The following is a 23,152-nucleotide window of genomic DNA, read 5'->3' on the forward strand; positions in this document are numbered from 1 at the left end:
TGTGGCTGGTGTCCTGCGCCACACCTGATGTGGACACCTTAGCATAACAAGCTCCAGGGTTGTATACTTCACTTCCTCGCACTTCACCAATTCACTCTTTGTGCTCGCCTCTCAGTCCCCTTTTCTTCTCTTTGCTCCTGGGTATCCGGGTCCTGGTGACACCGTGCCCCCATCTATCCCACCCCCAGTCTATCCTTGAATCGCCTTGGGCCTCCCCCTCCACGGGCCCTAATATAGCTCCAATATGCGTCTTACGTCGCTTTCCTCTCTTCTCTGTCTTGCAGGCCTGGTTTCAGTACCAGTAAATGCCTACGATGACCCCAATATCAAGAGCATCCCTGTAAGTGTGCATTGTTGACGCGACCTGAATCGGAGCCGAGGTACTAACTTGTGACTTCTACAGCTTCGCACCCACAGCCTTTCTCCGGTATGATTACCTCCGGTATCCAGCTCGTTCAAGTCTGCCGACATCAATCTGCACATAGCTTGCATTCCGCCGAAGACCAATGCTGACCGCCAGGAACAGCCATATCTCGATTCGGATTTCCAAAGCCGCTGGTTCGACTTCGGAGGAGATACAGTAGTCCGCGCCGACAAGTAATACTTCCAAGGGCATCTATACAGCAGGAAATGGGCTAACTTTGTCCCTGTGATCAGGTACCTCCGTCTTACGGCCGACCGACCATCCCAGCAAGGATGGATCTTCTCTCGCGTGCCTCTCACGGCGACCAATTGGCAGGTAAATACTGGATTACTCGAATGAGAAGAAATGCGCACCCAACGCTCACATGTACCCCTGGTAGATCGAACTCGAGTTTGAGATCCACGGCGCCGGCAACTTGCACGGTGATGGATTTGCCCTCTGGCTCACCAAGGAGCGCGCCACTCAAGGCCCCGTGTTCGGCTCGACAGACCGATTCGAGGGTCTCGGTATCTTCTTCGACACCTATAAGAACAACCGCCCAGGTGTGTCGTTCCCATACGTCATGGCCATGATGGGTGACGGCCAGACCACCTACGACCAGGCGCACGACGGCAAAGCGAACGAGCTGGCCGGTTGCTCCGTGAGTTTTGATCCATTTGCAGCTACGTAAAGGCAGTGCTAATTAATTACCTATAGGCTCGTGGTCTTCGCAGCGCCCCCGTCCCCACCAAGGCCCGTCTCACCTACTTCCAGGACAAGTCCCTCACCCTGGAACTGCAATACAAGACCGAAGACTCGTGGACCAACTGCTTTACTCTCAACGCCGACGAGGCTAACATTGCCATTCCCTCCGTTGCTTACCTCGGTCTCTCCGCTGAGACGGGTGAGTTGAGCGACAACCACGACATTATCTCCCTCAAGGCTGAGAACTTATACTCCCTCAACCGGAACAACAACAACGCCGGCAAGGGCTCCTCTGACGGCCGTTCCAAGGGCCGTGACGGCGCCAAGGCTTCTAAGGAGGGTGGCAGCTGGACCTGGTTCCTGTTCAAGACCATCATGTTCTTCGCTGCTATTGCTGGTGCATACTTTGGCTGGACGATCTACCGGACCAAGGCCCGGTCTTCGCGTTTCTGAATTTACGGATATTTAGCAAAGCACAGGACTCAGAAGTCTCTGGTTCGAAGTGGTGTCTGGGTCTACCCAGTTGTGGTTGATGAAATGGTTCGTTCTTGCATACATAGCCCCTGTGAAGCTCTTCTTTTTACTCTCTGATCTACGTTTTTTGTCGCGACAACTTATCTGTTCCTTTCTCCCAATATTTGAAATGAATCCAAGTCATGATTATTCAATTGCATGCTCTCATAGGCGTGAATGGGGTATCGTAGTAAAATCAGTATGCAAAACGCTGCCAAATGCATATTCCAGTCCTGCCAATATCCCAGGCTGGTTTCCTAGCCCTGTCGTTCTCTCTCTTCACTCCACATCCGGTCCACGATCTGAAAGACCTCGGTAACACTGCGCATAACGACATCATCAATGCCCAGCGCTCCATAACGATGCTGAATCTTATCCGGATGCCAGCGAATACGCTCAGCCTTGAGGATACTCAGCAAATCCAGCCCAGGAGCATGGCGCATGAACTCCTCAACAGCCCCAGGCTCAACATCAGCCCTCTTCCCAGACCTCACAGGCCAAAAGAGTAAATTGCGCAACGGCTTAGAAGAACCCTTCTTCTCCCGCGCCCGCTCTCCCTCTCCCTCTCCCTCTCCCTCTCCCTCCTGCGCAGCCTCCTTTCCAACCCGCCCAATAACATCCCACTGCTCAATATACTCCCTCCAAACCCCATCCCAAGCCCTAAGCTTCTTCCTCTCAGCCCCACGCCGCAAACTATCATCCATAGCCCTCTCAAACGCCCTCCTCTCCGCCTCGGCACTGCGCCCCTTCTCCTCCTTCTTCTTCTGCCTCATCCGCTCGGCACGTAGTCGTTCCTGTTCTTCGATCATGCCTTCGCGCGTGCGCTCCCACATCCGCGTCCGCACGTACGACACGTACTCCTCATCGGACATCTGCTCCAGTTCGCCATCTGGGCCCTTGGGTACGTGTGGCACGCTGTAGTTGTGGATTGGTTGGCCGTACACGGATTCCCAGTATGCGGCGCCTTCGTCGTCGCCTAGGGCGTCGAAGAGCGATTCGCGGAATGCGTCGTTTGTGTTTAGGTGGGGCTGGTTGGTGGATTGGGTTGGTGGGGTGTTGGAGCGGTGGCGCTTGCTGTGCTTTTCGGGGGACCTGGAGCGGTGGCTTCGGTGGCGTTTGCGGTGTTGTCTTGTGCTCGAGGGGTTGTGGCTTTCTTTTGAGTGTCGTGATGAGCTTTTGAAGCGGAATTTGCCTTTGCTGCGGCTTGGATTGTATTCGTCGGGTTTGTGGGTGTTGGTGGGAGCCGGAGGGGTGTGTTCTTCGGCTCCTTTGGTGTCCATCTCGGAGACTGGAGGGCGACACAATCTGTCCCAGGCGAATTGGTGCGTGCGATCGTATGGAGTGTGTAGAAAGTCGAGATGAAATGCCTTGTTTTGGTTCACCGCCCTACTGACCGCCCGAGCACTTGCATCATCTTATCGCGATCTTATCGTGCTGTCGTGTTATCGCCCGAGCCCTAACTCATCACGTTGGATGAAGAACCAGTTCAAATGCCACTGCGTATTTGCTCATGCCTATCTGCTCCGTTGAGCAGCATCTTGCTACGAGGTTTGTGCAGATTGTTGCTGAGGGATAACCTTTTCCGACTGATTTGGATTGGACGGTGTTCATCGCTGAAACAGCACCCTGAATTACATCATTAGCCATAACTTCTTTCACACGGCCACTTGTATATAAAGCTATTCAGGGCACTCGATAAAGGGCAAGAAAGAGGTCAAAAAGAGATACCAATGTAGGGCGGAAACAATCCATAAAACGGCATACTCGCTTCGAGGCTTTCTTGTAGAGATTATCCAATACTTCATCAGGGCACTGTATATAAACTTATGGACCCTGTTGTACGACACCCAGAATCAATAAATAGAAGCGTGAATTAATGTACTTCCTGCTAATCAGGATCTGTAAGGACCTAAGTAACAGGATGTTGCTTCTGAGCAGTATCTTCTCGATCTTCATCTTGATTCTACCTTTGTGTAGATCCCACGTTTGTGCAGACTTAGAAAGTTCAAATCCCGCAAGAGCAATATTACCAGTCATTGCTAGGCCAGTTACCGTTGGGCCAAAGGTGAGGTCGATCCCCGACGTCAATCAGATTTTGGAGCCTTCGCCAGTGAGCCCTGGCTATGGTGAATGAGATGCTATCATATGGCTGTCGACCATTGGGGCCCTCGAAGCCTGCATCAATAACCAAACGGACAAGGTCACAGTGACGTCCAGTCAGAGCGGCATCCATAATATCAGGGTGGTATTCTCTCCAACCGCATACCTCCTGTCCGAGGATTATCTTCTGGGATTTGTGTTCTTGTCTCAGAATGCGTCGCGCCCTGGAAGCTCGCTCCCAAGGGGCGATATCAGCTACAAACCACAGTGTAGCTTCGCTGTCGATAATATTCACATTCGCTCCTTTGCTGAGGGCATAAACCACGACGTCAGGCTGGTTGTGCCACAGTGCTTCATAAAGTATGATCTGCGCTGCAAGGCAAACGGGGAGGTCGCCGCCGGAGTCGGGAGATTCGAGATGAGCAAAAAGGACCTTGAGAACAGGGAGAAATCCAAAGAGTGCGGCAACTTTGAGGGAGCGTCGAAGTGTGAAAGCACCCCTGAAAACCTCCGGGTGGTCGGCCAGAAGCATTTTGACTACTCCAGTATGACCTCTGGCGGCTGCCGCTTGGATAGGGGTTGTAAAGTGATCGTCAAGAAAGTTGGGGTAAACGCCATAGCGAATCAGGAACCTGATGCAGGCTTTGGATCCAGCGGCGGCAGCAGCAGTGATGGGATGCGCTCGTGGGTATCTGGGGATGATAGACAAGGATTCAATAAAATCAGACGTTTTGACGTGTGTATTGAAGCGGTCTGACTTTGGAATCTTTGCATCAGCTGCTACGGACTTGCGCAGAGTGCTCAATCGACCTTTCTCAGCAGCCCAGTGAGCAGCTGCGCCGCCATGAGCCTTGGCATCCAGTTTGTAAAGTTTGAGTTCCAACTGCTCCCTCAGTCGGGGGTGAGTGCGCACAAGAGCATTGATATCTCTCATTAAGCTGAGATTATCCACGATGCAGAGAATGATCTCTGTGGGAAGAGATTGGAGGGACATGGTTGCCTTCTTGAAAGATCTTCATGATTAGAGAGGAATGATTGTTGAGGCTTCACAGTCTTGACTTTATCTCACCTGTGGGAAAGAAGATGGTAGGATCTTTCCACAATCAAATTTTGACTGGCTGATGCAGATGAACTCGCCCGTAATGAGAAGATCTTTTGAAACGATCGCAACTTCGAGCATCGGAAAGTGAAAAGATAGAGTAAGGAACTTGAAAGGAAGCAGGGGAAAAGTGGAAGGAGACCAGAGGCGAAAAAGAAATCCCATGATAATGAGGTCCAAAAGCTCCCACTGCCTGTTCCGTAAAGACCAACATGTGACAGCATATGACGATGCAGCTTTGTACAAACAACTCAAACGGTGCAAAGGTAGGGCAGTGAGTCGTAGAGATCTTTGAGATCACACACTCCAGAACGTCTATTACTGCCTGAACGTGATACAATCACCGCCTTCACTTGTTGTATAGATATAGGTTGATTCAAAGGGCTGGAGAGAGAGAAGAATAATAATAATAATATGGAGGAGGAGGAAGAGGAAGACGATAGTTCTCTACCTAGGTATGAAGAGGCAGATGACTACATATTCCTAGGGACAAAGGTAAACAGAGACTGGAATCGTGAGGCAAATATCACTAGACCAACAAATTTTATACGCTTAGGACATAATACGGCCTATTTTGACCTCTCTTTCTTCACCTCTTCTTTTGCCCATTTTCAAGTGCCTCAGGCTTGTAGTGGTTTAATAATAGTATAATATAAAGGTGAAGGTGTGAAAGGACTGATAGCCTATGACTGTACTTTTATATCTGAATACGATCCTTCAAACCAAAAATAGTAATCTCGGTCGTTAGTAGGATCATTATTGTATCTATCATCTTTCTACTGTATGTCCCCTCTTGTTCAGATCCATGGGGAGAAATGTATTTAACTTGTGAGGCATGTTTGCAATTTTCTCAAGAGACTCAGCCAACTGCACTGGACTTTCAAATGTGTCAACTATCCATTGCGGCGAATTGTATAAAGGGGATGCAATGGCTCCCAGCTATAACGAGAGCCAATCTTTCTCAATTGTCTTATAGACGGTGTCTCACTAGGATTATTTACAAAAATTGTAATACTGCCGCCAACCTATAAGGTACTTGAGGAAAGGAATTAAAGTCGGCGGGTGGCACGCAGCAAACCCAAACGTAAAAAAGATGGACTGCGCACGTTGCATAGCGAACGCGAGGGTATTTTACATGAAATTTAAAAAAACAGCAAGGTAAAGCCAATTGTGACCAACGGAAAGATAAGTTTTAAAGAGTACTCTATATAGAATGCCTTTATGGCACACGAATCGAGACGGGAACTTAACTATGAAATCAAAATCCTTTGTCGTAAATAACATAATATCCAGGGTAGTTTATGGTCAGATCTCTCAACTTTACTATGAGCTCATCTGCTGGAATCTGCATAAATGAGAGATCTTCCTGGTACCTGGTATCTAGTAAGAGGCTCCTTCCTTGCATGGAACATCCCGGGAATATCCCCTTGCTTCATAGATCAACTATCATTCTGCCCAAGCCACTCCTCGCATCAAGATGCAACAGAAGCTAGGCTAATCGGTACATTTCACTCCGTATGAACGACATTTTGTGAGCGGGCTCATCATGTGTAAGGGTCCTACACGTAGAAAGATCCCTATATGCAGGGGTTGGTCTGAAGCTATTCAGAGCCTAGTGCATGCCTACTTAATAAAATATTCACATCTTAACCCGTGGGTGCACAGAAGTAATCTCAGCCTCTGCCACAATTGTTAAGACTACAGGCTACACCTAAAGCAATTTCAATTTCCGGATCCAGTTTTAGAAGTTCCCTAGTTAATTAACTCATCGTCTGAAAAGATATACCCTCCGTCTATGTCTCGACAAAAATCAGCCAAGCTGTCTCGTCAACAGATTTAGATTAAATTCAACACAAGCACAATCTTTCTGTGCCTATCGTACCAAAGTAAGGCTTAACTATCATTACCATTGCTTGAAGTAAACTTCCAGTAGATCAGACATGCCTTTGCATTGTAAGAGGTCCGGCCGATCTGCTAGAGCCTTATGCAAAGTCAATGTTTCATGCTTATGTCTGTCATGTCTGCTTTTGCAAATGAGGCATTCAGGCACCGCTCAGCTACCATTAGGGCCATTGGAGCAATGTGTGAATCAAGTTTTGTGCCTGATAGAAGATCCAGCCATTGAGGGAATGGGTCCCTTCGGAGTACCGGGGAAGTGAGTTGGCCGAGGATATTAAACGTGCTTGACGGGCTTGTGTTCTGATCTGGAGCCGGATGCATCAAACTGTATGCAACACAGATAAGCAAACAAAGTCGACAGGGACGAAGTTGAAGTTTGTTCCGCTGGTTGGATGTATGAGGATATAAACCCAAACGAATACAAGTCGACATAGCCTTATTCAAGACGTCATCTCGATTTCCCTCGCCGGTGACACTGTGCCCGAGAATCAAGCCTGGGCGTTAGATAGTGAGATGGAAGCCATGTGCGATTGCATCCCAACAAATTGTTTCAGCGACATATTTGCTGAGGAGGGTATCCAGTGTATTATCGCAGCTTTCCTGGTGCTTTCTTGGTGCTGTCCCTGGGTCTCTGGCTCTCTGGTATATGTTCTTGATTGGTAGGAACCCAATTGGGCCGCATGTCGCAATAGAAGAGAAATAATGGACAGATTTGGGATGGTGAGTGCTGGCAAATCCTAGGACACGGACAAGGCCAAGCACATTCACCTCCCGATGTGCATCATCAGATAAGGCCCAGCTAACAACAGCTCCTAGAAAAATAGTGCTGCATTTCTCGGCTAGGTGGGCAAATTCTGCGCAGGAACCGCTTGGACTTTGTCTCGAGACCTGATGGGCAGATCGAACTTCTCAAAAGTTGCATCCAGTCGAGCCATTGCGGTGATACTGTCAGAAGCTCGAACCAAGCAAGTTACAATGTGGACATGAGGCATTTCTGTCAGCAAGGAAAGCATAAATGCCCCCAAAAACCCAGTGGCACCTGTTAAAAGAACATGACCTTCTGACTGAGAATGCCATTCTGGCGGATGCAAGTCCTGACCGAGCCACAAGTCTCGCAGGTGCGGGAAGTGCGGGAATTCGGTTTCATTCAGCAAAGTCTACTTCATGTATCGCATTTCTACCACTGATGTTAAAAACCACTGCTAAACTTGTTTATCGAAGTGGTCTACTGTATAGGTCACGTGCCTTGCGTGCCCCAATTTCTGACTGACTTTTTAGTTGGTGCCTGATATCCCACGGTTAAAACTGTACTGTACGGCTGCCCTTCGCAGGCTGAACATCAAATTGGGAATGCCACAGGCATCTGAAAGCTTGATTGTATGAATGCAAAATCCGAAATCTGCAACAACGGCTAGATAAAACAAACGCCCATTCCCAGGGAATCTCCCCTCCCAAACGCGCATACATGTCCGAAAAGAAAAGCAATCAAATGCGATAATGCGCCATGTTTTTCTTGATCTCATCCACGATCTCTACAGCTTCACCCGTACTCCGAGCCTCGAAGTCATAGCGCTTCTGTTCGGTGGCATCGTTGCCGCGTACTATCATGACACGGAAGCTCTTGGGGTGTCGGCGACTGACCTTTGACCCGATCACGTCGCTGAAACTGATTGATCGTGTCTTGCCGCCGGAGGCTGTTTTGCCTGTATCCCCTGGGACGATGTGCATGTAGTCATTTTCAAATGTGAGGATGCGGTGGTTGGATGCTGTGAATGACATGGGTTGCTTGCGGAATACGTGGTAGCGACGGTAGTAGCCGCCAAGGTGGTCTTGCTTCTGAGAAGATGAGGGTAGCATGCGTTGAGTGCCCTTCTTGGCTTCTTTCTTGCTCTTCTTGGAAGCAGCTGGGTCGGAGCTTTCCACCATCAGGGGTGCATTTGGTGACGAGCTGCCGGGTGATGTTCCTAATGCCAGAGGACCACCACCGAAGCGACGACGCACAAGATCAAGCTCTGTAATGCTACCCAATGCCTCCACAGTGCGGTCCAGCGGTGCAATCGTATTGGACCCCATCACTTTCAGCAAATAATTGCCCTTATCCTGGCCCCAGCGTTTACAGACAGTATCCAAGATCTCCGCGATGTAACTGTCAGTAGATGTGTTCAGGGTCATGACATGCGCGGAAGCTTCTGTATTGATGAAACGAATCTTCAATGTCTTGGAAACACCAAGGCGGGGAGTAGCATGGGAGATAGGTACCACAGGTCGATCAGCAGGGGTAAGAGTGCTGTGGTTGAGCGCGGAGGAGAACGGTTGGCCTAGGATAGGATTTGTGCGTGCTGGAGTGGGCTGGTTAGGGGTTTGCTGTCCGGGAGTTTGTGTGCCAGGTACTGCGAGAGTTGCCGGCTGTTCACCCTCATCCGATCCAACAGTCGCACTGAAATGTGGGTATAGTCGTTCGTTATTCTCGAACTCAGTCTTCGAAGCCTCCACAAGTGCAAATTCGTCATACGGCTTGCCCCTTGACCGTCCTCGTGATTTGCCAGATTTGCCGTTGTTGTTGGACGTGAAATCCGACATTGGGAGTGTCCGCCCAAGTGCTGGGAAATCAAACTCGACTTCCCCATCCTCAACCATCCGTAGAGTCCACCGATTCACAGACAACTTCTCGCGCTCAATCGCTGGGCCACGAGAGTCTGCAGAATACTTCCACAGTGCAAGACCAATTGTCTCGGCAACGGTAACGAGGGCGGGCTGTTCTGCAAGTTTCGATTCGCGCAAAAGTGGCATGTCTAATGGTTCTTCGGGGTCACTTGCAAAGGGAACGTAGATCTTCAGATACAACGGATCCTCTTGACCTTGCCCATAAAGGACCATAAACTTCTCCACAGGGTTGCTCGGTGCACGCTTCCGGGACTTGAGTTGACTAGTCAGTAAGCTGACCGGCTGTATCATACTGATAGGACGTGGAGGAGGAAGTTGTTGCAATGCAGGAGCAGGTGTTTTTGGCTTGCGTGGTGAAGTATTCCGGGGTCCTGTCCCAGGGGGCAGCTTGTTCATCAACACCATGGGGGAGGATGCATCTAAGCCGTCCGCAACACCGGCTAGCAGTAGGGAACCAGAACCAGCTGTGTTATCAAAATCAGATGAGAGCGCAGACCCAACCGACTCCGCACCCGAGTCCTCGTCTTCTTCGTGAAGTTCTCCGAGAGCTATGCTTTCTGCGCCCCGGCTTCCAGTTCGCTCACGTCGCCTGCGAGTATATTCGACAATGTGATCACTGCCGGAGAATTGGACCTGTCCTGGTTTGTAGCCTCGCGAGTCCGCTTCATTGTCCGTTGATAAATCACTGCTAGTGGTTGTGTCTCTTCGAGGGCGTGTTGGTGCACGGTATTGGTTCGCAACGTTCTGTGTCGAAGGAGACGTGATCATCACCTCTGGTCGATCACGCTGGTCTTCGGAGCGCCTTGGAGAGGAATCGGCTCGATCTCGGCGAATGGGCATTTTGTTGAACTTGATTTGATCAACAGCACTGTTCATGTTCATGTCAGAAATTGAAGGAGAATATCTTTAAATATTTCACCAACCTGCCAACGTTGTCCCCATCATCGTCGCTGTCATCGCTCAAATCACTGCTGTCGTCGTCCTCAGCTTCCGCCTGTCGCTGGGCCTCCTGCTGCCTTTCACGTCGACTCTTCTTCTTTCCGCCGCGCGCATGATGTCGTCGCCCAGTCGTGTCCGCGTGGCTTTTGCCGGTCACCATGCCACCATCATCCTCGCCATCCTCCAGGCCGAGGCCTTGAACGTCGTCCTGCGCGGGTTTCGCATTTCGTTCCGCAAGCCTGTAATATTCGGATGATACATTTGCCGTGGTTGGGATCGGTGGGGAGTAAGAGCGCCTGAGGTGAGAGGAGCTGTGTGTGTTGGGGTACGCAGAGGTCGTTGACCAGCCCGCAGCGCGGAAGCCAGGCGTGTTCAGAACGGAGTCATTGACGGTGATGAGTCGGTCTCCGATTCCATCTTTGATTGTCGATAGATATGAGGAACGTAATTGCCAGATCGCAAAGCTATGCTTGGTTTAGTCCTTGGTCTTGCCGCGCTTCAGGCCACGGTCTGCGAATCCGGGGCGGACTTACTCTTCGTTGTGAAGGAGAGACATATTCACAGCGACAGGGAGATCAGAAATCCCCAGTCAGCCAAGAACGTACTGCGCAGTCTGTAGCGACCGAGGTTATCGTGCAATCTCAGCTTATAGCCGAAGTCGCATGCTCACGTGGGGCATGCGGAGGGAGAGAGCATGCGTAAATGAAGTCTGTCTCATGCAGGGCCAGCCTGGAAGCAAGACAGAAAAACACGGAGAGCAGGAAAGGAGAGTGTGCTAGCAAGTGAGAGATCGTAGGAAGGGAAGTCGATCGGTGGTGGTTCTCCGCAGATCGCTTCCCCGCCAGGGGGCAGTGACTTGCCACTATGAGAAATGGGAAATATCTACAACTGCAGTACAATGTATTACGGTAGTTAGAGTAGATTATTCTTTTAATTCTGTTTGAGAAATATATAACTGTATTGCTAAATCACGCTAGCTGTTTCAGTCTTCGAAAATAAACGGTCGCTGCATGGCTAACTAGGAAAAGAAGCTTAAATCAGCAAGAATGTAACTGGAATTTGGCAATGTATATAGACAAAATAGAACATTCATATTCAAACGCGCCGAGTAACACCGACAAGACAGACAATGCTACTGAGAACACAATGGATGGTATGATACAAAAAAGACAACATCTCAAGCCTTAGCCTTGCCCTTTGCCTTGCCCTTCTTCGGCTTCTCTTCCTCCTCCTCATCAGCCTTCTTAGCCTTCTTGCCCTTGGCCGGAGCCTTCTTCTTCTTAGGCAAGCTCACATACTTATCCTTCTTCAGATCGAGTTCGTCTTCCTCATCATCCTTAATCTCATTAACAACTTCCTCCTCGTCGGATTCTTCAATAGCATCTTCGAGATCGGGCTTCTCCTTCGGTCCCTTCTTCGGCGCAACCACGTTACTAGCCTTCATGAAAGGCAATGGATGCGAGCGCGAGTTGTATAGACGCGTGAAGGTGGCCTTGGTCTGTGTGTCCAGCTTGACGTTGGACTCGTCCATAGGACCCAGTCCTAATTCGACCATGGCATCAAAGTCGTCACGGGTGAGGAAGTATCCATCCATGAAATCAATGACCGAGTCCACACTTTCCTTGCCCTCTTCCATCAGACGGCGAATCATTTTTTGCTGGAGCAAGGGCATGTACTGCTGGCGGATCTCGTCGCGGTTGCCAGTTGTGCGAAGGCGCATGTGGCCCTGAATTTCCTTGACATATCGGGACATTTTTCCTAATAATGATCAGAGTTGTTACGAATATTAGTGAAGAGGGGGAACTTACCATGTTTGCTGTTGTTCCCTAACCAGCTAGTAAATGAAGCCCGTTCACTGAAGTTACCGTACTGGTAGCTGGCAGGCCGGACAAAGCTGAAAATGGCATGAACGGGCATCAGACTCCACTGTTGCTGTGTTCCGTGAATCATACGGTCAACAAGGTCGCCGTCACTGATACTCGAGGCGGCATTGTCAAGCAACTCAAGTGACTTGAGACGTTGCTCCTTGCCCTGGTATTTGCCCGCGAGAGTGGGTTTAGTCTTAACATAATTCTCCTGGAGCATCAGATAGCTGAACTCGTGGTCGTTGAAATAGAGCTCGACCTTGTCGTTCAGCGTAGCGGTAGAACTGGGTGAAAACATCTGTGCACTAAGAATTTTGCTAACAATATCCCAGGGCTTAAGGATCACATGCTTCTCCCATGCCTTTGACATATGCTTGCCTTCGTCGTAGTTGAGAGTCTTCTGATCCAACCTGGCGGTGGATAACATGTTGATAACCTGGCGGATATCGGCATGCGTTCCTTCAATGAGGCCATCGAGTACAGGAGGGGGTATCTTCAGGCCTTCTCGGAAGCAGATGGTGGATAGTCTTGCTCGGATTTGCTCGGCAGTCGGGCGTCTGAATGGAATATCGAAGGTAACATGGTCGAAGGGTTTCATCTTGGGAAGCTTGCGTTCATTGCAGACAAGGATGATTGGAATCCTGGTCTTCTTGAGAACGGCTGCGACAGCTCCCACACCTCCACGGTCACCGGCAGACATACCATCCACTTCGTCCATGATGAGCACAAGCTTCTTCTTTTCGCCCTCGACCTGTTTTCCCTCTCCGGCGAAGTAACCTTGAAGAGACGTCGTATCCAGTACGCCCAGAGTAGAGCTCTCAACAAGCTTCTTGCTTCTGGTGTCACTGGCATTGGTCTCAACAATATCGTATCCCTCCAGCTTTGCTATAAGATGGGCTGCTGTGGTTTTACCAATGCCCGGGGGACCGTGAATAATGACAGCCCGGTACAGACCTGAGCCATCCTTGCCACCCTTCTTGAAGTCGTACTTGGCACTGTTGTGCCAGTTGCGCAGCCAGTTCTGGATCTTCTCAACTGGGGCCTTATTACCACAGATCATGTTGAGAGATGTGGGAGCATATTTCGTCGTCCAAAGATCGCCGGCCGAAGTTTGCGGGCTAGACGGCGGCTGAGATGCCTGAGATGAGGGCGCAGCAGTCTTGGGGGTTTTAGGAGTCGCGGCAGCCTTCTTTCGCTTCTCCTCGGCATCAATTTCAGCGGCCATAACACGAATCTTCTCCTCGTCGGCCTTTTGCTTTTCGGCATACTTTTCGGCGGCCTTTCCGTCACCGCCGTTGGCGGGAAGTCGTCGGATCAATTCGAAGAGACCATCTTCATCGATGGTCTTGATGCCGTGCTTCGCAATGGTTTCGAGCTTCTTTGGACCGGCATCACTTCCAAGGACAACAAAGCTCGTCTTGCTGCTTGGGGCTCCCGTGACCTTACCACCATACTTCTTCACTAGCTGGGCGCCCTCCTCACGACCGAGGGTTTCCTGGACTCCAGTGAAAACAAATGAGAGCCCGGCAAGACAGTTTTCCTGCCCGACTGGCATCTCCTTGGTCCCAGCCATCGCTGGGTCCCGTGATGCTTGTTGTCCGAATTGCCATTTCTTTGGCTCTCCCTGGGGAGGCTCAGGAGCATCGACCAGAGGGATGCTGTCAAAGATGTCTTGGATCTCTTTGCTCTCCGGAGCGTCCTTGGCCTTTTTGGGTGTAGACTTTTGCTTCTTTGCTGGCGATGCAGTCTTCTTCGGGGCTGCCTTCTTCGGTGCCTCGTATTCCCCATCTTCATCCTCATCAATGAGTGCCTCCGCCTTGCGTTTGCGGCCCGGCCGAGCCTTTGGAGCGGGCTCCTTGGGGAGATCTTCCATGACCACATCGTCGTCTTCGCGGGAATCTTTCTTTTTCTGCGTCTTCTTGGCTGCAGCGGCGGGCTTTACTTCCAATACCTCAAAGTCACTGCCGTCGTCTTCGTCTGCCATGACATAATCATCGTCGCCCTTGCCGGCCTTTCCATATTCGGTGGCAAAGATGTCATCGTGGCCGAGTTTCTCATCCTCGATGACCTTTGAGGCATTCTTCGTTGATCCGCGAGCGGCGGGCCGGCTCTTCTTCTCAGGTTCTGCGGCGGCCTTCTTGGGCTTCGGACTTGCGACTTTCTCTTTGGTGTCCTCGGCCTGAGCCTCTGTCGATTTGGCAGGCTTGCCCTTCTTCTTGCTGGAGGCAAAATAGTCCGACGAAGTTGTGGGTTCTCCCTTGGGCTCTTCGGGTTTCCTGTAGACATATAAGCAAGTGCAGGTGGTGCAGATACCGGCGGGGGCGCAATGAACATACGCTTGCCGTTTCGGGTTTACTTTAGGAGTCGGCTCTTTGGTGGGTACGGCCTCTTCTTCATCGTCGCTATCATCGATGACCTTTCTGCTACCTGCGCTCAGGTTAGAATGGTAGACTAGAAGTGGGAAGTAGGAAGTGCGTACGCTTCTTTCGCGTGGCGGACGGGTCCTTCATAGTTGACATTGAGTTAGCAAGGAAATTCGCTCGATTTTCGAGATATCCCAAGCCATATATAGAATGACACAGTCCTCCTTTGTAACAAGGCAGCAGCTTACCTCTTTTTTGGCCGCGGGCTTTGCGGGAGCGTCGCTGGAGCCTTGACTACTTGGCTTTCCGCCAAAGAAACTCCGGATGTCAGGCATTTCGAGGCTCAATCAATCACATAAATAGCCAGAACTGCCCAGCAGTAGTCCAAGAAGCAATTTAAAAAAGAACCGAGCCTCGTAGTAAGCACTTGCAAAGCTGCAACAGTTGCTGATACTCGCAGTGACGCGCCGTCGCGAACGGGAGACGTGACTGCTGATGTAAGCACTCTGTCCACTTCGGGACTAGCGCATCAATCGAAAAGTGCTCCGGCCGGAAGTAACGAGTGAGAGCAGTCAACGTCGATATATCCCGATATCCCCCTCACAATGGGTCCACAGACTAAGATGTTCGCTCGAACACTATCTGCCTGCACGCGGCCGACCTGTACGAACTGTCAATTCCCTGCACAAACACTTTTGGTCAACGACTAACAATGCGACAGTGTCGGCACCGCTGGCCACCTTTTCTCTATCACGATGCTTCTCCACCACCTCGCCTGCCCTTGACTGGCTCACTCCGAAATTCCAAGAAAAGTCCAAGTCGCCCAAGGGTCGTCCCCATGTCGCCACTGGTGGTTCGACTCGCGGAACAACAGTCGTGTGGGGAGATTTCGGATTGCGCATGAAAGACCACGACCGCCGTATGCCCGCATCGGCGTTGAAGATTGCTGAAGAGACTATCAAGCGGCGGCTACGAGGAATGAACTACAAGCTCTACAAGCGTGTCAGTGCCAACATTGGTGTCTACACTAAGGGTAACGAGCAGCGTATGGGTAAGGGTAAGGGAAAGTTTGACTACTGGACTGTCCGTCTGCCCGTTAGCCGAGTCGTCTTCGAATTGAAGGGAGATGTTCACGAGAAGGTTGCCCGCGAGGCATTCAGATTGGCGGGTCACAAATTGCCAGGTATGCGATGGATTGGCTACAATCTACTGGAATATGTATATGGTTTGATGCTCATTTTGTTTCATTAGGTCTCTGGGAATTCGTCAACAAGGACGACCCCCCTGTTGTCGGTATTACAAAGCTCGGAAACGGCGTGACTCTCGACTCGCTCAAGCGGGCGCGCAGAAACCCGCCCCTCGGTACCAATGACCTCGCTTCACCACCGAAGAGCGTCTCCTCCAACCCCGACTCCCCCCAATAAACAAATCGTGTTCCCCTGCATGATATCCTTTTTTCCCTCCCGGTGTCTGTTTGTCGTTTTCAATTCGGCTAAGCGCCCACTCCGGACCCAGGCCCATACCCCTGCAGTCTGCGGGCCTTGGCCGCTGCATCGTCCTCGTCAAGTGCTATATCTTTGTATATTATCATCAGCTGTTTGCGTCTCTTTAGAATCCACTGAGGCACGGACTCCTCTGTTGGATATCTTGTCTTGATACTAGGAGTTTAGACATAAGGAAAACATATACTTATTTACCTTTGCTCGAGTCACGGAGTACCCCCATGCCCAAACTCTGCGCCTGGAGCTCCTCGTTTTGCTTGGATGTTGGAGTATCTGTTCCCAGACTGGGGCTCACTTCGCTTTTAGTATGTGGTTGGCCGACTGATGCCGATTAGCACTGGTATAGGACACAATGTTCTTGGTGGGAACACACAACCCAGTTGTCCGGTCTGCTTCGAGGGACTGATAGTGTATTGACGGATTGACTCGTATCTTATCAAGATGTTAGTCCAAAAATATGGGGAGAACTGGTGGTGGTCTCCATACTGAGTGCTTTCTCCGCCAGGTTCCATATCAATTAGCCTGGGGTCTGTCATCTTTAATACTTCGATATTCGATATATGAGCTGTAATCAGTCAAGGTATTACACTGAATCAAAAAGACTGACAGAAATGCAATGATATAAGAGAAATTCACATGTGGCTCATGACAGGATGTGATGACGTCGGTTCGGCCTAGAACCGTGGAAGGCTTCCCCTCAGATCTACAAGTTGATATACTTCATACAAGTGGCATTGTTCTCTACGTGGGTTATCTGCAGTGCCGAGATGCTGTAGAGGCATGTGATGGAGTTATGCAAGCAAAGATAGTTCCTTCGGCTTCCGCGTACGCAATGATAAATTATAAACGCCAGAATCCTCAATGCCTTCATGCGCTTGTGAAAACCAACAAGAACCGGATGGTCAGGGATTTCGAAGGTAGCACAGCATAATAGTAGACCATAAATTCTGAATCCCATGTCCTTCCACTAGAAGCCACCTTAGTGTACAAATCGTCATTCATCTATTGTTTTGCTTTGCTGGCAGCTACGGTTTAGAAGTCCATGCCCATCAGGTAACTATATAATTGTTAGCATTAATCTTTAATGGTGTAATCAGTTCGATCATACCTTTCATAGATGCGCATGAACTTGGCCACAAATGCTTCGAGGTGGAAGATAACTTTCTGTATGGGAGATACGTCAGTATAAACGATAATATGGACAATGAGAAGCCAAGAGTGACTTACGCTTCCCAGCTTGATGCGATGCTCATAAAAGGCAGACCATTTGATAACGTCAGGCTTCAGCGCATCGTCAACTCGTGCAACAAGCTTGAATGTTAAGGTCTATAATCATGGGTTAGCATTTGAATAAGCTTTAAGTTAAGGGAATATACCTTCAAAATAGTCGTGGGGGGAATGCAATGGGTCAAAAGATCATAAAGGCGTGCGCGAACTTGCAGCAAACGAGCCGGTGATCGTTCCGCCAGGATCTCATCGGCCGTAAGAGTAACAAGTGCCTCCCAGTCCGGAGGCGGGATGAGAGTCTGGTCCGTAACCTTTTCACTAAATCACCAGAGACATAAGTATCAAAAAACCAAGTTGAGAACAGAATGGCAACATACTTCTGCGCATGAATTGACTCAAACATGAGCAGCGCTCGACGCAGATTCCGCCCACTCTCCTTCGCAATCCTCAAGTGAAGCCCCTCCGCCTCAGTCCACCCTTCCCTCTTCGCAGCACCGTGAAGCACTGCACAAATATCTTTTTCAGTTGGCGCAGCAACCCTGACCAGCAGGGTTCGAGAACGAATAGGAGCAATGATATTGGAAGTACTGTTGGCCAAGAGAATCAACCGCAAATTGGGACTGTACTTCTCCATAGTCCGTCTGAGGGCTGCCTGAGCATCGCGCGTCAGATGATCCGCCTCGTTGATTACTACGACCTTGAATCGTTGCTTCGCGCCAAGGTCGACCTGCTGCGTCTGTGCAACTTCCTTTAGCAATTCTTGCACCACGACTCGGTCATAGTTTCCGACGTCGGCGGGTGTGATTTCGAGATGGTAGACTGATGAAACGATGTTGAATTCTAGTTTGCGATTGCTGGTTGTTTGGAAGATTCTGGAGTCGATTTTGATCTTCTCGACTCCCGGGCCGTACAGTTCTTTCAGGGTGGCTATTATCCGTGTCTTCTTTCCGGCTCCTGAGGGTCCGTAGACTAGTAGATGGGGGAAGTCTCCGTTTTGGGCCTATTTGTTGCAGCTTGTGTTAGAGCTGTCGTGTTCCGCGGACGAGGTTCTCTTACCAGTGAGCGCAGGCGATCGGAGAGATCGGGGTGGTATGTGAGGGCATCGAGGGTACGTGGCCGCAGCTTATCAACGAGGAGAGCCATTTTGAGCTCTGTGGCTATGTCGAGAGAATTGGGAAGTGTCTGAAATGCTGGGCGGTTTTTCGATAGAGGATGCGGACTGGAAAACGCGTCGGGACACGCGCCCAATTAATGTCTGGTCCGTGCACGCTAACGCTATATGCAAGAGCTCCAACTAGCACTAGATTGAACACAAGTTGGAACTTGCTATTATACTTGAGAATACTGAGAAATATATACAGCAAGGTATATTTTGGCATCTAATTGCCTTCCGCCAAACTCCGAGGTGTATAATACATGCAAAATGTGTTACAAGAGATGAGAAGGGTACAAAAAGCCAAACCACAAGATCATACAATGTCCAAATGCTCAAGTCTATGCTATATCGCAAATCTGATCAAATATCCTCAGAATGTGTTTGTCATGAAGCAATGGGCTTGAGAACACCATTGTCATCATATTTCGCTTCTATCATGGGGTCAGTCCAGCTCAAAGACATAAAGCATTGTAAAACTCACTGAAGAATGTATATGACAGGGTAATAGTATCGATACCCTTCATATTAGGATCCGTCGCAAAGTCAGGATCAATGAAGAAAAAGACCGGCATATCAACCGACTCTCCCGCATTGAGCTTCTGCTCCTCGAAGCAGAAACATTGAATCTTGCTAAAGTACGGCGCAACCTGTCCCGGCGTGACACTGTACGTTGCGACTCCGATGATATCATTCGGGCCCTTATTCGTTGCGGTATAGAATGCCAGAGCTGTCTCGCCAGGTAGCACGCGGACCTCGCGCTGCTGGGGTGTGAACTTCCAGGGGAGAACATCGGATACAGAGCCGTTGAATGTGATGCGGAGACGGCGGGAGTCTGTCACTGGTGTCACGCGCCCCGCGGTATCGCCGTCGCCGTTGCGGTGGGTGAGAATGGGTTGGCCGCCCCAGCCGGTTTGTTGGCAGATCTGCAATTGGGTGTTAGTATGGCTTCTACTAGTATATGAGGTATATGAGCGATAGGGTCGTACGCACCATTTTGTAAAGAGGGACGGATCCATATGCGAGTGCAACGGTTCCGAGGATGAGACTGACGGTATAGTACCTGGTCGGCAACTCCGTTAGCATTCACCATGGCTAAAATTCAGGATCCAATATGGTCTCACAATGTAGAGGTATTGCGCTTTTGCGATTCCGGGGTATTAAAAGGTGCTGATGATCCTTGGTGCTTTGTTTGGAGCAGGGAATTTCTCGAGAAGTACCTCCTCTCCACGTCGAAGACGTTCTTCCGGAGGTAAATTTGTCGCTGTGGAATTGCCCCCGTTAGCGTTGAGCGGCCCCATGAGGGGAGTAATCGTGAAAACATGGTTCTTGGAGAGTAAGTGCAATCGGATGTTGAATCTCAAGATGTGCAGGCATCCCAAACACGTGATGAGTCTCTTATCGATAAGCCCTCTATGGTGCCATATTTGATGCTGCATTTATGTTGATTCGCATTTACTGTATGGATGATAAAATGGATGAAGTGGCTCTTGTTCTGAGATGTAGCATGTAGGTCTAATCATGGTGGCCAAAACTGCAAACTCTACAAGTTATTCAGCAGCAAATCTGATCATTTTGGGATGAGTCTTTCGGAATATATTTCAGCCCGTTTGCTAGACCCCTTTTTTTTTTTTTTTTTGTTATTTACAAGAGATGATCTATTAGAAGCCGCTCCACACAGACAAGAAAAACAATAAAAACTAAAAGAAAAAGGTGATTGATTGAAATTAGCATCGATTGAATATTGAAGATACCGCCATGATGAAGCATTAGAAGCCATAGGATTTAAGATGAATGATAATACAGGATAGTACCCAGAAAAGCAGTCTGAAGTCTATAACAAAAGAATAATCATAAAACAATAAGGGTATAGGCCTCCTTGAGGCCTAGTTCAAAACGCTATTAGTGATGCGGCCAAAGACCCCTCGGACCATACTGGGCCGCTCTCGAAGGCAAGTGATAAGAATAGCAGCGCTGACAGCAAATGCAAAGCGCTCTCGGTATTGATACTGTATACAGGTCAGTGAGCGCTCATGACTCCGGAACCCGTCACAGGCCCAGTTTGGGGGCGTCGAGAAGGGGGCCGGAGGTGTAACCCTGCTGCGAGGGTCCTATGCATACATACCTTTTTATCGTACAACCGTGGCAAGACCGTGGCAGCTGCCCGGGGTGCCACAAATAGCGCTAGCTCCTGTCTCTTCCGCGCCTTCTCGACCAATGCACTCCAGCCACACATGAGACATCCCGCTCCGACACAGAGGCCGGAGTCCCACATCAACGGGGTGACAGTCTTCGGATCGAAGATCTTAGGGCCGAGTCTTGTTCGAGCAAGACAAACAGAGTAGTAGAAAAGGCTCACGAAAGAGGCCAAGAATGCAGAGGATCGGGCAGCATCAAAAATAGCCCGCCGAAGAGCTGCTGTGGACTTCATCCCCCGCAGACGGAGAACAATCTGTAGCGGGATGTACGTTGCACAGGCAAATTTAAAGGTTCTGGCAAAGCGGTACAAGGCGTGTTTCTCACAACTAGGGCCGCAGCCCATGTGGACCATTTCGCAGGGGATTGGAATGGTTTTGGCTGGGTCTCCCCAATCTTCTGGCCAGTTATAGTCCTTGCACATAGGCTTGAGAAGTGGTGCTTGTCCTGTATCCTTTCCGTATACAAAGACACCTCGTCGAGCACGGCGCAAAGCCTCGATCAAACGCGAGTCAACCTGAGCGGCTTCCCCGATCCATTTCTCGTATGTCCTGGGTAGTCTCTCTGGGAGATAAAACCATGCCCACATGACGATAGCTGCGCTCATGGCGAATAATCCTGCATCCGCTAATCCAGGTACGAAGCGTTCGGCAACAGTCCACCGGTTCTGGGCCTTGCGGTGGCGGGACCAGCGATTCCATGCCACACACGCGATGACATCCATGGCTCGTGTGACTGAGAAGATGGTAAGGTCCATTGTCCTCCCTGCCAGCTCTGGGCGGTGATGCTCAAGCGGATTGGCTGCAACTTGACTGGAATCATATTTCTGGCCTGTAGATTCCCGCTCAGTCGACTTCCGCTGAGTCCTGACATCCTCTGTCGGAAGACAAATGCGGTTTCTGTTGATAAGTTGGAAACTGAACCATCCTGATAGAAAGGCTGCAGCGAATCGAATCAAGCGATCGAGCCTTTGAGAAATTCGAATGTCGCCTCTGGTAAGTCCTGCGGTGATCAAAGCACATAGGCGATACAATCCTATTGGTAGCAAGGTTGAGCCGCCTACTAAGGCAGCACAAAATGTTGGGAAACTGTTAACACGCAACGGGCCAGTCAAGACTTGAACTAGCTGATCTCACGGTCAGCTACAGCTCCAATTGCACATATTGGTATTGAGAAATGATCACAACCCGACGCCACGGTTCACATCTGCGTACCTCTTGAAGTTTCTGCTGTGCAGTCCAATCTTGCCTGCACAGTCGGCGTACATACGACACCAACCTCGGGGTGACCGATGACAGGTACCCGAGCGCGTAGGCGCGAAGAAGGCTACACTGACAGTCAGCAAGGGATCTATACTTTAGGGTAACGGATCGCACTCACGGGTTCACTGCCCGGTCCCTTCTCGGGAGCACACGTTCCATACTGGAAACCTTCAGGTCCGGAAGGGGGGCACCATCACAGCCGAACTAATGAGGAGGTCAGCCGTTGAAAGATAATCAGACCCCAATCAAGAAACCGTGGGAACCTACAATTGTGCCTCCCGAAAATTGGGTAGTATTCTCCGGAAACCTGACACCTGCACGATCGTTTTGATCGCGGAGCCGTGTAACGTCCCTTAAGTGTTGTGTGGGCTCGTTGGACCTCGGTTGACAGAGAGCCCCAGTTCCCAGGGGGAAGCAGAGCAGACGATCATCCGGCTTGTTCGGACGATAGTCGGGATTGCGGGGCCTGAAGGGCCCACGGATGATTTAATTGCAAGGCCAATGGGGATGGACTAGACTACCAAAAACAAGAACCGCACTGACCCAATAATGGGGCTTTTCTGCAGAAGACCGAGATGGATGTGCAGATGTAGCATGCAAGTAACCCAAACGGTTGAGGGACACGCTGAGTACAAAGAAAAGCTCGAGGCCAGTCAGGCACAGATCACGGGGAAAGTTCCCCAGAGGTACAGCTCTCCCCAGAGATACGTGATCAATACATGACCAATACCACTCAAAGCCAACTGTTGACCCATCGTTGCGGCTGTAATTTCCGTATTTTTGGTACTGTTACGTCACGCGGTCAAATTTTGCATGTGATCCAACTGCTTTGAACCTCCACTTGCTCTTTCCCCGGAGTCTCTCTTTCTCTACACATTCTCTTCTCTTCGCTTTCTCTTCACTTGCTTCTTTCAACTCTTCTTGTTCTTGCGCAACTACTATCGCATCAACCCCTAAACCCCAAACTCCCCTCGTTAGCGGAGTCGACGATCCTCTGGAACTTTATCGCATAACGCATACTTTAGACTGGACCGAGGCATGCCACTTGCGTCTTGGTCCGCGCTACTCTTCATTTGAGGGTAGCAAGAAACCCCGATATAAAGACAACGGATAGCGCTCTTTTTTTTAAAAATTTTTTTACAATGGATGGTCATGGGACTGAAGTGCAGACCGGACGCACATCACCCCCGTCTGGACCCTTTGGATGTGAGTGGTTCTGTGAATGCACCATGAAATACCCGTTAACATGACCTCAGATTCTT

The 23,152-nt window shown here is 50.0% G+C and overlaps 9 protein-coding genes across 9 annotated transcripts; 2 read left to right on the plus strand and 7 right to left on the minus strand.

The window, feature by feature from the left end:
- Positions 1 to 244: 244 nt before the first annotated feature.
- On the plus strand, positions 245 to 1,561 carry PENARI_c007G08827 (legume-like lectin family protein; the record flags this gene model as incomplete). The annotated part of the gene is made up of 6 exons (XM_022631083.1): positions 245 to 340; positions 404 to 427; positions 527 to 597; positions 658 to 739; positions 804 to 1,064; positions 1,121 to 1,561. 6 exons carry the CDS (start codon positions 245 to 247, stop codon positions 1,559 to 1,561), a joined length of 975 nt encoding a protein of 324 aa, XP_022489037.1.
- A 317-nt stretch (positions 1,562 to 1,878) lies between these two features.
- Positions 1,879 to 2,901, minus strand: PENARI_c007G07054 (uncharacterized protein; the record flags this gene model as incomplete). The annotated part of the gene is made up of 1 exon (XM_022631011.1): positions 1,879 to 2,901. The coding sequence occupies one exon, from the start codon at positions 2,899 to 2,901 to the stop codon at positions 1,879 to 1,881; it is 1,023 nt and encodes a 340-aa protein (XP_022489265.1).
- Positions 2,902 to 3,647: 746 nt separating this feature from the next.
- Positions 3,648 to 4,715, minus strand: PENARI_c007G02714 (ankyrin repeat domain-containing protein; the record flags this gene model as incomplete). Its single annotated transcript, XM_022630806.1, has 1 exon — positions 3,648 to 4,715. The coding sequence occupies one exon, from the start codon at positions 4,713 to 4,715 to the stop codon at positions 3,648 to 3,650; it is 1,068 nt and encodes a 355-aa protein (XP_022489198.1).
- A 3,489-nt stretch (positions 4,716 to 8,204) lies between these two features.
- On the minus strand, positions 8,205 to 10,878 carry PENARI_c007G04765 (Sin1 family protein; the record flags this gene model as incomplete). The annotated part of the gene is made up of 3 exons (XM_022630911.1): positions 8,205 to 10,251; positions 10,307 to 10,786; positions 10,856 to 10,878. The coding sequence occupies 3 exons, from the start codon at positions 10,876 to 10,878 to the stop codon at positions 8,205 to 8,207; spliced, it is 2,550 nt and encodes an 849-aa protein (XP_022488978.1).
- Positions 10,879 to 11,499: 621 nt separating this feature from the next.
- On the minus strand, positions 11,500 to 14,885 carry PENARI_c007G10531 (replication factor C subunit 1; the record flags this gene model as incomplete). The annotated part of the gene is made up of 5 exons (XM_022631177.1): positions 11,500 to 12,080; positions 12,131 to 14,463; positions 14,524 to 14,614; positions 14,667 to 14,691; positions 14,799 to 14,885. The coding sequence occupies 5 exons, from the start codon at positions 14,883 to 14,885 to the stop codon at positions 11,500 to 11,502; spliced, it is 3,117 nt and encodes a 1,038-aa protein (XP_022489193.1).
- A 270-nt stretch (positions 14,886 to 15,155) lies between these two features.
- Positions 15,156 to 15,974, plus strand: PENARI_c007G11918 (mitochondrial 54S ribosomal protein uL16m; the record flags this gene model as incomplete). Its single annotated transcript, XM_022631237.1, has 3 exons — positions 15,156 to 15,213; positions 15,272 to 15,733; positions 15,802 to 15,974. The coding sequence occupies 3 exons, from the start codon at positions 15,156 to 15,158 to the stop codon at positions 15,972 to 15,974; spliced, it is 693 nt and encodes a 230-aa protein (XP_022488938.1).
- A 68-nt stretch (positions 15,975 to 16,042) lies between these two features.
- PENARI_c007G03384 (uncharacterized protein) lies at positions 16,043 to 16,588 on the minus strand (the record flags this gene model as incomplete). Its single annotated transcript, XM_022630840.1, has 4 exons — positions 16,043 to 16,185; positions 16,248 to 16,373; positions 16,426 to 16,484; positions 16,539 to 16,588. 4 exons carry the CDS (start codon positions 16,586 to 16,588, stop codon positions 16,043 to 16,045), a joined length of 378 nt encoding a protein of 125 aa, XP_022489019.1.
- A 496-nt stretch (positions 16,589 to 17,084) lies between these two features.
- On the minus strand, positions 17,085 to 18,422 carry PENARI_c007G09170 (replication factor C subunit 5; the record flags this gene model as incomplete). The annotated part of the gene is made up of 6 exons (XM_022631100.1): positions 17,085 to 17,109; positions 17,161 to 17,216; positions 17,280 to 17,378; positions 17,429 to 17,597; positions 17,657 to 18,279; positions 18,336 to 18,422. The coding sequence occupies 6 exons, from the start codon at positions 18,420 to 18,422 to the stop codon at positions 17,085 to 17,087; spliced, it is 1,059 nt and encodes a 352-aa protein (XP_022488913.1).
- A 397-nt stretch (positions 18,423 to 18,819) lies between these two features.
- PENARI_c007G01994 (cytochrome c oxidase assembly protein) lies at positions 18,820 to 22,645 on the minus strand (the record flags this gene model as incomplete). The annotated part of the gene is made up of 9 exons (XM_022630762.1): positions 18,820 to 18,866; positions 18,917 to 19,358; positions 19,426 to 19,495; positions 19,557 to 19,696; positions 20,364 to 20,441; positions 20,558 to 21,754; positions 21,843 to 21,954; positions 22,009 to 22,094; positions 22,610 to 22,645. 9 exons carry the CDS (start codon positions 22,643 to 22,645, stop codon positions 18,820 to 18,822), a joined length of 2,208 nt encoding a protein of 735 aa, XP_022489201.1.
- Between the last annotated feature and the right edge of the window lie 507 nt (positions 22,646 to 23,152).

Source organism: Penicillium arizonense, assembly GCF_001773325.1.
Source record: "Penicillium arizonense strain CBS 141311 chromosome Unknown PENARI_contig007, whole genome shotgun sequence".
Lineage (NCBI taxonomy): Eukaryota > Fungi > Ascomycota > Eurotiomycetes > Eurotiales > Aspergillaceae > Penicillium > Penicillium arizonense.